Source organism: Heptranchias perlo, chromosome 1 (genome assembly GCF_035084215.1).
Source record: "Heptranchias perlo isolate sHepPer1 chromosome 1, sHepPer1.hap1, whole genome shotgun sequence".
Classification (NCBI taxonomy): domain Eukaryota; kingdom Metazoa; phylum Chordata; class Chondrichthyes; order Hexanchiformes; family Hexanchidae; genus Heptranchias; species Heptranchias perlo.
In genome coordinates, this window is record NC_090325.1 from 138,371,369 (window position 1) to 138,384,454 (window position 13,086).

The following is a 13,086-nucleotide window of genomic DNA, read 5'->3' on the forward strand; positions in this document are numbered from 1 at the left end:
CTCCTTCGTTAGCTGTTCAGCATGGATTTTACATTAACTGGCTCAGTACTGGTGCTGTTCAGAGAAAGCTGCCTGGGAGTGCAGACTCCACCCGAGACTAAGCACCAAACCTCACCAACTGCCAGAGATTTTAAAACTGTTTAAAGTGCTTGTAAGCACAAGCACTTTAAACAGCTTCACAGCTCTGCACTCATGGGCACTTTAAACAGGTGCACAGTACACTGCTAAAAAGTGGAAATGCTCAGCTGGATATTTCATCTGCCCTCACAGAAATCAATAATGTCAATATTTGTTTAAATAAATCATTTAAAAAGTACAAAGAAAACCAGAACTAACCAAGGAATGAATATAATTTTCAATACTAAGGGCTATAAATTGGGCTGTCTAGCGCCCATTTTGCAGGCGCTATGCGGCCTTCTAAGGACCCAAAATGGCATCCGGAATGCACACGCATGCTTCCAGTGTGATATGCGCCAGACGCCATCTTGGTAAAGGTGCTTGCGCACACGCAGATAACAAATGCTGGCAGCACATAAAGTAAGGAGAACATGCATTTGATCAGTGTGCAATGCTGATTTAAAGGGACAGATGTGATTTTGGATCATAACACTCCAGCCAATGCACTGCCTTAACCTCGCACAGCTGAGCAGGTCATAAACAGCATGCGGTATCAACTCAATTTAAAGGGATCCTGCATGATTTACAGGTTAGTTGCTCGATTATTGCTTCTGGCTGCTGATGCAATTGTACCTGTTTTTGGAGGTCTCCTTTATTTGAATACTAAGACTAGGGGACATAGCCTAAAAATTAGAGCCAGGACTTCCAAGAGTGAAGTTATGAAACGCTTCTACACGCAAAGGGTGGTAGAAGTTTGGAGCTCTGTTCTGCAAATGGCAGCTGATGCTAGCTCAATTGTTAATTTTATATCTGAGATTGATAGATTTTTGTTAATACCTTTGGTTAAGGGATATGGGGCTATGGCAGGTATATGGAGTTAAGTCACAGATCAACATGATCTCAATGAATGGCAGAACAGGCTCAAGGGGCTAAACGGCCTACTCTTGGTCCCATCTTCCTAAAGTTTCAATACTCAAGGAGTGGGCTGGCTAGCTAACAGGCAACAGCAAGGGCACTGGCAGAGTGGCAGGGGTGGGACAGGAATGCTGTCATCCTGAGAGAGGACAGCAGGTTCATGATCCATGGAACCACTGTCATTTGCTGCCTCCTGTTATGCGCCACCTTCTTCTGTAAGAAAGCGGGACACGTGTTGGTGAGTGTCCTGCAGGATGTTTGGGTGATGTGCCTGTCATGGTTGAATAGCTGCCAGTGTGTGTGACCTGTGAGTTGTGGGTGTGTGGCTTGCAACAGTGGTAACGTGTGAGGGTGAGAGGAAGCATCTGATTGGAAGAGTTGAGTACTAATTTAAAGAGTTTGTTGGTATGTGGGTGATGGGAGGTGTAGTGTGTGGAGCAGTGGATGCGGCTAGTGGTGCAGTTGGTAGGAGATGCCACTTGACAGTTGACCTCACTCACCTTGACCACTCGTGTCAAAGCACTGAACTTCTTCCTGCACTGCATCCATGTTAGTGGTGCTATGTACCTGGCATTGATTTTGTCTCCCACTGCCTCTTGAGCATATGTCTAAAGGGCCTCTTGCCCAACCCTGCGGATATAGGACGCCTATGCTTCCGTTCACCACTTGCACCAAGGCCGCTAATCATCAGAGAACCTTGGTGCACGCATTCTCGCAGGCCTGGTACAAACTCAGATTGGTGAGGTCTGGCGTGCAGATTGGAGGATGTGGGATTTAGTAACCTTTATACAATGTTTTAACATAATTCAACAGTCCCAACATAGGGACGGGACCTGCATCTGTGCTGTACACGTGCGATGTTTGATCTCCGTTCACTCAGTGAGAACCCATATCTTACATTTTGCAAATAAGAAGCACAGGCTTTCTTTATGAGGTGCTACCCACCTCCCTCCTCGCCGGTGAGCAGCCACTCAACTGCCTGGCTACTTGCAGATATCAGGACCAGGCAGCACAAATCTCACGTGCTACCTGCATCTCAATGACCGGGCGCTGGTTAATCGTGCATCGCGACCCCCACTCCTGGATTCAGGGGCTGTCGAATTTAACTCCCTAAGTACACAAGATGTTAATTTTAACATTTGAATTGCAATTTACTCTTGTTTCGGATTTAAAATCCACAAGAGTAAATATTTTTGTTCAAATGCCTCTAGGTCCATCAATAAGTCCTTCAAAAATCCAGATAAATCAGGTTGTATATTCACTGCTCTGCTTAATTCCCTGCAGTTTCTCATTCTTCAGGGCTCAATTAACGTTATTGGTCATTACCCAATTAGCTACGTGGCTGTTAAGCTATTTGAGAAGTTAAATCAGCATTGTTGCAGGAGAATGTGGAGGCTAAACAAATAAGAAGTTTGATGTTTAAATTCTCCAGCCTTTCCAAAAATAATTAAAAATTCACATGAAGAACAACCTTCACTGAATCGGGGAGACATGGTAATGTAAAGTCTCTTATACTCATGTATCTTAATGCCATCAGTTTTTAATGCAGGTGTATGACAGGTCTCTGTTGTTAAGCTGGAAGTTGTAGTTCTGGTCATGATCAGCATGGTTGATTCACAGTTTTAGAGGCAAGTAAAAAGTTTTATACTGTTACATGGCATCAGTGATGGATTTTTCTCTTCTCAACAGTCTGATTTGAAATGACTTAAAAGTTGAAGACAAAAATAATTGTGGGATATGCAGCTATAAAATAAAGTTACATTTAAAGCATCTCATACCTTTGAAGAAATGTTGGAAAATCAACTTCAGTGAAAACTGAAAAAGAAAAGTATTTACCGTCAACACAAATTCATGATACTGAACCTTCTTTCATTATTTACAGAGTTTAGCTTCAGGTCTTACCAAATGTAGTATTCATGAATCAGTTTAATTTCTATGGCCTGCTGCTAATAGATTTGATTACACTGAATCGATGCAGACTATAATCAGGGCCCTGAGAATTCTCCAGCACGTTAAGGTCAATTTCTGCATCAAATCTATCCACATCATTTTATGCCTTAGTGTAATAAAAACAAATTTAGAGAGGCATAGGGAACACAAACTTAACTGTACCTACTGAGGAGTGACCAAAGTACCACAGAACAAGCTGCAAACAAAGCAGAGACCTTCAGCAGGCAAATGGGGAACAGAGACCTGAGGCAGCAAGTCCATAGCCAACCAGCCTCCACCAGAATGCTAAGGGGATGGTAGAGAAAGGGCTCACATTGTCCTCAATTACAGAAGCAAAAACAGTGGGGTTGGAATCAGGAGTGGGAGGGAGAGCCATCAGAATCAGCAACAGGAGAGGCAGCGTTGTAGGTGCAGTCAGCTTCTTGATTAATAAGGCCAGTGAGCAGGAACAGGGGTAAGAGTGCAAGGCCTCCATATTAAGAAAGTGCACTGTACCAGCACAGTTGTCCCTCTCACTCTAAACCCTGGCACCAAATTCAAAATTCAATGATCTGCAGCTGTCCTTCCTTTCTTAGGCAAGAGCAAATTCTACAGCACCTGTAATATCTGAAATATGGTTGTTGTGGATTTTTAGGACTCCACCAGATCGTCTTCTCACAGTCAGTGCCAAAGACCACTGTGAACTCATACTCCCAAATGAACTACAGTATCTTTTACCATAACACTGCCCAGAGGTCGAATGGAAACCCTTATTACTCTATAATTAATTCATTGAATTAGCACAAGCTATCATTTTCTCTTAGGCTTTGGATAACAGAAAAATAAACTCTATCAGACTGTGCAACTTCGGCTATAAACTACAATTAATCATGTTTATTAAAAGACAATAGCAGAAAATCTTGATATCAGATTTCACTTGGTTACAGATTTACACCTCCTCAGATATACACAAACAAAATACACAACACTGCACTAACTCTCTTAGTAATATTCAATGTGGATACAGGATCCACAGATGATATCATTGAAGGACAGCATGTGAAAGTGACCATGTAGAAGATGGAGTAGAAGCCAGTACTGGAGATGTGCTGGCTTGGTTGGAACAACAGGAGTGAAACCATACAAGGACAGTCCCATAGAGGTGGGCCAGGAAGCAGAAATGGTGGAGGATAGCTTGATTGACTGTGTCGAATGCCACAGAGAGATCTTGGAGGAGGACAAGAGGGGATGATGCATCACAGTCCCACTCAGAGGATATAGAGGACATTACGTAACTGTCACCTCTCATTTACTGAGCTGTGTAAACTTCTAAATTACTGTAAAGTTAGTCTTGTTATTCACTCAGAGCAAACCGTTCTGTTATGACATACTGTCCTTTTATCCTTCATATTCAAATTGAGCCCAGAAAACAGCATGGCTATCTGTATAGTGATAGAGAATCTTTAATTACCAGTTAACCCCTAGAAATCATACAGTTGTAAAAGAATTATGCTCAACTGGGACAGCATTGGATTTTTATTTGGTGATTAGTATGGATGCAGAAAATGTGTTCAACGGTGTAAGGGAACTCAATTAACTCCAACAGTTAAATCTGAAATACTTCAGGTTAATATCTATCCACTGACGTTGATTCAGCTTCCTCACAATTGAGTTCAGTTACACTGCCTGGACAATTTCCTTCAATTGAGCCATTAGGGCTCAACAAATATCAATAACCAAGTGAAACAGATGATAACTGTCATGGTTCTGTTTTCAAAAGGGGAAAGGATACTGATCAAGAGACTGCTCCACACGAGAGGGGGTAAAGGGGGGCTGTTAATTCCAATCCAAAAAAAACACATTAGAAAAACGTTGTTTCAAGTTAACTTTCTTTTATAAATAAAAATGAAAACATAGGGTCACTTACCATTTGCATTTTGCTCAACAGATTTGCTGTCTTGAACTACAACACCTAGAATAAAAGTTATTAATTGGTTAATGCAATGAAGAGCTCCAAATTTGTCTTAACAGTAAATCAAGCAAATACTAAATATCAGCTGAACAACAGAAATACTACCATATTTGCCATAGTTTAAATTGTCACTCATTACAACATGCTACAACATACTTACTACACAGACATCTCAAACTTTCTCATGTTCTATTCATGTACAGTGAAAGAACCACCTAGTTATAAAGCTAATCACGGGAAGTCCAGCAAAACCACCTGTCCGCTTTTCTGAAATATGCAACAGGTTAAAAAGTGATGCCAGGATGAAATGTTAACAACACTCACCTAGCCCTGGGAGGAGGATATTAGGTCTTGTAGGAATAATGGAGCAATATTTAAATTTGTTTTAAGATTTTTATCTATGATTCGTAATTTGAGTCAAGTCATCCTACGTAAATGAACTCAATTAAAACGATTCGGCCACAGCCCAGTCACCAGCAGGCAATAAATACAGTACTGGTTAAACCGGTTTAGTTCAGCCAAAGATTATCAAATACTGCACAGGGCAGATGCAAATATACTATTTACTATTTTATTTCACTATTCCTATCAGTCAAAGAAAGCACAACTGTGGCAGTTATACTAATGGAACAACTTGGTTTCAGAGTTACAACATATTACTAGAGTTCAATTTGACACAACATAACTCAGTATTATTCAATTTCAATGATTACAATACATGCTTGGTAAAGTTAACTCTTTTCAGTTTATATAGCAAAGTAACAGGAAGCATTTATAAGCTGCCTGTTTACATCTATATAGGGAATGACATCAATATAAAAATATCCCTTTTGAGCTAGTAGCAATTTAACTGCTATATCAAAACTGTTCTGTTATCCTCCATGGTGTGCTGCTTCTGCCTCTGGAATCAATCTTCAGTGAGGGACCTGTAGTCGCCTTTCTGATTCTTTGCAGTCTTCTTTTCCTAATACTTTGCATATACATATAGTCCATAATCTACTTATGCTTCTCAATTCACATTACTGAATTAACTGTTGAATTACACTGTTCCATATCTTATTATACACATTTATATACTAAAGCTAGCAAAAGACAACCAGCAGCTTCAATAAAGCTGAACTAGCCCCCAAAAGCTGGAAATTCAATAACACTCCTGAATATAACACTATGACATGCAAAAACAAGTAATTACACTGAAAGTACAGTGGGACACTGGCTATTACTTAAGCTGCAGGCATATGCAATATTCCTTATTTGGTGCTGGAGGGGGAAAAAAATGAAGGAAAACAAAATGTTGAAGGAACAAGATTTACTTTCCAGGGTCTGTCTGAGGATATACTCCCACCACCCCCCAAAAGAAAATGTTGATATTTGACATTTTATTTGGTGCATGTTCTCAGTATTTTGGAATCTACAATATACATGGGTATTATCACTTTTATTAAAATCTAAAAAAGGAAGGGGTTTTTCCATAATCTTTATTTTAAACTATTTATATTCGGTGTTTGGAATTGTTTTTATATATTAAAACTTTTTTCCAGTGTAGCGGCAGTTTTAGTTCATTTTCTTTTTGAAAAAAATGGCATACATCAAATAGGATTCAAATCACAATTTATTGGCCATGAGATCATTTTAGTCAGAGCTGCAGGCAGTAAATTTAGAATTGTGCACAATTTCCCCAAATGTTCTTCACCCCACACCTACTGGTAGTGCATTTTTGGTGAAGCTCAGGTGTATGCTCCCTTAGAAAATGGGGCATTCTGGTTCATTTTAAACACTTGTACTTTACAGTTGACATTTTTAATCCAAAAAAGATGAAAAAACAAAGTGACATTTGGGTTTGCAACAGACCACCACTTCCCAAAACACTACCTCAGTAGTCATTCCCCCACCTCCAACCCTTCTGCCCCAATTCACATGGACACTGTAACTCTTCCAAGTCTGCACCCAGCTCACAGATACACTGTCTGATTGTGTATTTGAATGCATTCCAGCAGCAATCAGTACTCCAGTTCAAAGGGCACTTATTTCACTGCCTTTTTATAACTGCTTTTAACATACACCTGTGCTTACATAAAACAGACTAAGTACATACTCATTTCTATTAGGTTCACATGTCGTGGCTTTTTCTAGAACAGTATATTTATGCACATATGGGAATGTCAGGTGAGGAAAAGATCAATTTGCCTTTTATGGCCTAAAATATTTGCATTGCCTGCCAACACCCTCAATCAAGATTCACACAAAAATAACCACCACTTGGGTGAGATGCCAGAACGGAATCAAAGCTTCATGAGTATAGGAGAGAAATTAGCAAAAAAAATTTAAAACATATCTATTGCTGGTTATTATTGAAATGATAACCAATAACCTCTGATGTGCATCAGTTTGGCAAAGGGGTAGGACCATCATTTAAAGATACGAATTGATCTCCCATGGAACTGTTCATAGATAAAAATATTAAGCATTTTGAGAGCATCCGTCACACTCCAAAGCGTGAAAAGTAAAAAGGCAGGCACACTGCTTCTTTTTTGACCTGTAATCAATGCCCTCCAAATGTACCTGATTTGCATGTTTGCTGTATTACATTATTCATAAACAGAAACAGGCCATTCGGCCCAACTGGTCTCTGCCGGTACTTATGCTCCACACAAGCCTCCTCCCATCTTACTTCATCTCACCCTAACAAATCCTTCTATTCCTTTTTCCCTCATGTACTTATCTAGCTTCCACTTAAATGTATCAATGCCATTCGCCTCAACCAGTCCACGTGGTATCAAGTTCCATATTCTCACTACTCATTGGTCCAACTCTACCTGAAGATAATCAATCTTTAACTACCCAGAAAGCTTCAGGTCATTGGTAAATTTAAATCTACTACAGACACTCTGTTCCCAAATACACGGAATACTCAAATTTCATATTTTGATCGTGGGAGTAGCCTGCCCATTGTTATCAGCCTTGATACCCCATCAGCATAAAAAAAAAGAGGAAAACCATAGATCAAGTAGTAAGTAATGGCAAATCTGTAAATAATCACAACATGCGAGTGTGTCCCAAGAGAACACCATATTTCATTTTAAATTCACAAGCTTTCGGAGGCTTCCTCCTTCGTCAGGTCACCTGACGAAGGAGGAAGCCTCCGAAAGCTTGTGAATTTAAAATAAAATTGCTGGACTATAACTTGGTGTTGTAAAATTGTTTACAATTGTCAACCCCAGTCCATCACCGGCATCTCCACATCATGACCATATTTCATGGTTGAGGTGATGAGCTAATCAAGCTTTTCTGTTTTATGTTGTACCTCAACCCTGCGATATGTTAATGCTTTGCTACATTCACAAATACTGTGTTACCCAAGATGTAGCCTCTGCAATAAATTTTACCCATGCCCTAGTCCTGCCACTAACTTAGGCCCAAAACCCCACTTTGGACTGGATGATTTAACTTAAACGAAAGGTGGACAAAATATACTACTGATTTAACACATCATATCTTATACTCCTGACGCTGCAGATAAACCTCTAGTGTGTCTATATTAGAATAACTCATAGGCTTGAATGTATTACAAAGCAGTAACCAATCGAGGGATTCAGATGACATTGAGTGAGATTTTTCAGTGTTATCTAAACCCAATGATACATCATGCCTCTGAAAGACACTACCTCATATGCTATTTGAAATACCAGGCTTTTTTTTTGAGTTAATGGCACCAGGTTTATTCAGTTTTCAGCAAGCTTTGTTTTGCCTGTAGTAATTCCCATGGCGGACAGTGACAGATGCGAGGCTTTCGTAATTCAATCACGTGCTTTGAATTGAAGCAGTACTGCACCACAATGTGAACTGAAGTGAGATGGGATTTTATTTCATGACATTACAGGGAAATAGCACAACCTGTAGGTTTTACACAAGACCCAACCACATGACCTATCCCGGCCGCTAACTGGCTTTGGATCATATGCAGCGCTATTCTACAGAATATTAATTTTTCTGTTACAACACCCTTTACTATTGCTAAAACAGGATTATTCAAGATTTCATTCATGCAATATGAAATATGGGAAAAATGCAACTAGATAACCAAAAACAGACCCCTGTTAACATCCAATAGAAAAGTCAATATCAAGATTACAGGTGACACAAAAACAAAGGGAGTTTTATAGACGGTGATCTGTTTTTTTGCACTTTGTCACAGGATGGTACCTGATAATGCTGCATTAGCAAATAATTCAGATTACATTTACAATTTATCTGAGCTATACCATAACAGCATTAATAAAGTACCAAGGGTACAACAGCCTAAAAATTACAGCTTTCAGGCATAACAAAAATATCTTTACAGTCTAATCTTAATTTGAAGTTGCTAGTTAAATTGTTTAATTCAAACAACTGGATATTCATTTTTTCTTTTGAGCAAAATTGACTGAACTAACAAGAGTGAACTTTCAGCTACCACAGCAATCACTATAAATAGCAGGGCTCCTTGCCCATTTACCTGAGGAAGGAGGAAGCCTCCAAAAGCTTGTAGATTTCAAATAAAAATCGTTGGACTATAACTTGGTGTTGTAAAATTGTTTACAATTGTCAACCCCAGTCCATCACCGGCATCTCCATATCATTACAAAAAAAAAGCTTTCATTACACTTAAAGTCTACAGTAAACTAGAATTTAAATACATTATATTTTGCCTGGTCTTCCCAGACACACAATCTACTAGAAGAAGCCATAATTTTGTACAGGGAACACACACAGGTTCAAAAAGAGACACTTTCTAATTTAACGTAAGCCCTCAAAAGTGATCTACATATAGGTAAAGAAGGTAATTCTGTGAATAAACCTAATTACAATGTGAATTCTTACTATTTTTGGGATACAGGTTACATTATAAAAAGTTAAATGTTTCTAAAGTTTAATATACCCTAAATATGCACCTGTACATCAAGTTGCAACTTGCCTCCTTTTCCCTTCACCAAAAAAAACTTTCACAAGAGGACTGATTGCATTATTAATTGAAATGAACAATAGGTCTTTAGATACACTATCTCTGTTCTGCAGGATAAGAGCTGATCAGGTTTCTTTTAATGACCCCAACATGTGATTTGTGATAGTAATCAGTTACAAGGATTGGACTGCTTTCTCTTTCATTTTTAATTATTCTTTCATTTTTGTTTTTGTAGGGGACATATTAATACAGCTAGCATTTAACCTTTTATAATGTTGGATCTGCAGTGGGATTGCTTTTATACACTGAAGGGAAGTTCTCAAAGTCATAGGAAAAACTGATTGCACTCAAAGTAGCATCTGAATACATTGGCCATCTGGCATTATTGATTCTACAGGATTATCAAACAAAAATGCTCCTCCTGGGGGGCTTCTAGTGGCTCATAAAAAGGTAATTGGGTCCTGGAAAGAAATGACTGGTTGGATTGTAAAAAAAAAACTGCTTGATAGGTTTTAAGGTAAAGAAAAATTATAATGGCAATCTCATTGCAGAGAGGAAATTATAAGGAAACCTAGGTAATACCTGGACCAAAGTGATCTTATAATGGGGCATCTGCTCTTTAAAGAGGGGAAGCAAGGGTCCATGAGTACCTTTGTGTAATTTGGGATGGGTTCAATTGTTGATTGTTTTTTTTTGTTGGTTGTATTTTGCTTAGGAGGAACTTTTTTTTTTGCCTATTTACAAAAGTTGAAAACCTTGCTGATGCATTTTTGCTCTGGTGTTGCCGATTGCATTCCGCCAAATAAACGATGAAAATTCGGTACCAAAAAAACTGGGTCACATTACCAAACTGCTTCTATTGCAACTTAGTTCTTAATAAAATAGGAGTGTTAGACAGCCAACAGGTCCAGGGAATGACCTTTGTCTCCAGTGGAGGAGTTTTGTTTTCAGCTCAGTGGGACCTGAACTAACACTAATTAGTAATAAAGTTATTCCAATAAAAAGGGTAGTAAATCTATAGAACTAATTATATAGAACACTGAACACTTCTGCTCAGTGTCACACCCATTCTCTCTTCTTTACCATTCTCAGGCTACATTTACTTTTTGTCCTACTTAAATCGAATTTATCCGTCCTATCTTTTCTATTCATTGTCCTGAAAATTAAAATTAAAAGCAGTCACTTCACTTTGTTTCATCATCTGAACTTGCAGCATCTATTTCATAGGTGGGAATGCATTTTACAAAACTGGGTTTACAATGGCTGAAAAGATCTTTAAAGGGTCAGATTTTGAGCCAAATACACAAACCTAAATTACTAAAGTGGTCGCATCTGGTCAATCTCTGGTGCATTTTTACACACTAATACAGGAGCCAGGTTGACAAACAGGTATACTTGTTGTCAGTCCCACAGCCTGACAGTACCCAGATGTGTAAACTTGTCTGTGGTACTTGAAGGGTTATTTTCTCTTTGATCACCAATGCTGTCATTCCAATGCTAATAATTTCAATTCTTCTTAGTAAAACAATTAGATGCTTCCACTATATTTCCAAGGGCACCATTTTCAATGTGGCTTGGCTCTGGAAACCACTGCTGCAAATTTCTGCTCACCTGTAGCCTGACCCTTTCCCAAGTAGCATACAATATTGTACTGTTAGAAACATCATAGGATCTTATGTTTGCCACTGCACCTGACACAGTGACCACAGGAAAAAGTAGCAGCAACATCTGGGTTGGAATTCACTAACACACAATTACTCCAAATTTGATGAATGCTGGGAAAAACCATGAAGCAGCTACAGTTGTAACTTGACAAAACATTTAAGGAACTGTAAAGATAATCATTTTCAAGGATAAGTCCACCAGACAATACTAAAAAGCCAGACAACATTAAAAAGGTTGTTTGACGCAGAAGGTGTGACGAAATCTCCAGGAATGCATCCGACTAGAGTTGCCGTTAGTTGCACGTACACCTCACCTCCATCTCAGGTACGCTTACTCCTACCTCTTCCACAGTGACAGTCCACATCTACATGTCTCTCTGTCCTATTAGTTCTGTTGCGTGCTCTGTCACTTTTGCGCACGCGCTTGCTCCTGTTGTGACTATTTACTCATTTGCTTATGTTGCTCTCCCCCTCTCATTTTAAAAACAATCACATTACAACTGGCTAGACTGGAGATGCTGATAAAACCCACAAATACCACAGCATAACAATGAACAATTTTCACATTTCTTTTGCATTATTCACAATATATCAAATTCAGAAAATTCTGACTCATCTCATCCCCCCCCAAAAAAATAATTGATTGTCAAAAACTGTTTAATAAATGTTCAGCTATAAATCAACCCAAGATCTTAAAAAGGCATTCAGCAGAATCTGTGGACCTTACAGTTAACATTTCAGGTCTGGACACATCTCAAAAAAGATCAGCTGAAATGTTGTTCACGCCAAAGAGATTAATTGACCTGTTCAGTCCACTATTATCTGTTTTTGTTTCAGTTTCAGATCTCCATTATCTGGAGTATTTTTTTAATTCAAGATTTAGCATTTATTGCCTATTCCTAGTTATCCTGAGAAGGTGGTGGTGGCCACCTTCTGGAAATACTGCAGTCCTTGTGGTGAAGGTGCTTAAGGTGTCCAAGACTGACATGAAGGAACAGCAACATTTATTCACGTCAGGATGCTTTATGACTTGGATGGGAATTGGGAGGTGATGGTGTTCCCATGCACCTGCTGCCCTCATCCTTCTGTAAACAATTTTACAACACCAAGTTATAGTCCAGCAATTTTATTTTAAATTCACAAGCTTTCGGAGACTTCCTCCTTCCTCAGGTAAATGTTCAGGATCTCCTCGAAGCCTACGCATTTATACATATAGAACAATACATGGTGTTTACAGACTGCCCCTGCAACTGCCCGTTGCCAAGGCAATCACCGTGTTCAGACAGAGAGGTGTCACCTGCAGAACCCCCGAATACACATTCAACAAAAAAACAAACAGGAAAAAAAAAAGAAAAACAGAGAGAGGCAGAAACATCCGGAAGGCAGAGAGAGCCAGCAAATGACCCATTATATTAAAAACAGATAACATTTGTTCGCTGGTGGGGTAACGTGTAGCGTGACATGAACCCAAGATCCCGGTTGAGGCCGTCCTCATGGGTGCGGAACTTGGCTATCAATTTCTGCTCGACGATTTTGCGTTGTCGTGT

At 39.1% G+C, this 13,086-nt stretch overlaps 1 protein-coding gene across 1 annotated transcript in view; it reads right to left on the bottom strand.

Moving 5' to 3' along the window:
• The window catches only part of LOC137326457 (caspase-6-like), a 31,622-nt gene that overhangs the window by 14,647 nt on the left and 3,889 nt on the right, over positions 1–13,086 (bottom strand). The window contains exons 2-3 of the mRNA XM_067991570.1: positions 4,889–4,933; positions 2,811–2,847 (exon numbers count right to left, since the gene is read on the bottom strand). Coding sequence (XP_067847671.1) covers positions 2,811–2,847; positions 4,889–4,933 — 82 coding nt within the window. The remainder of the gene's footprint in view (positions 1–2,810; positions 2,848–4,888; positions 4,934–13,086) is intronic.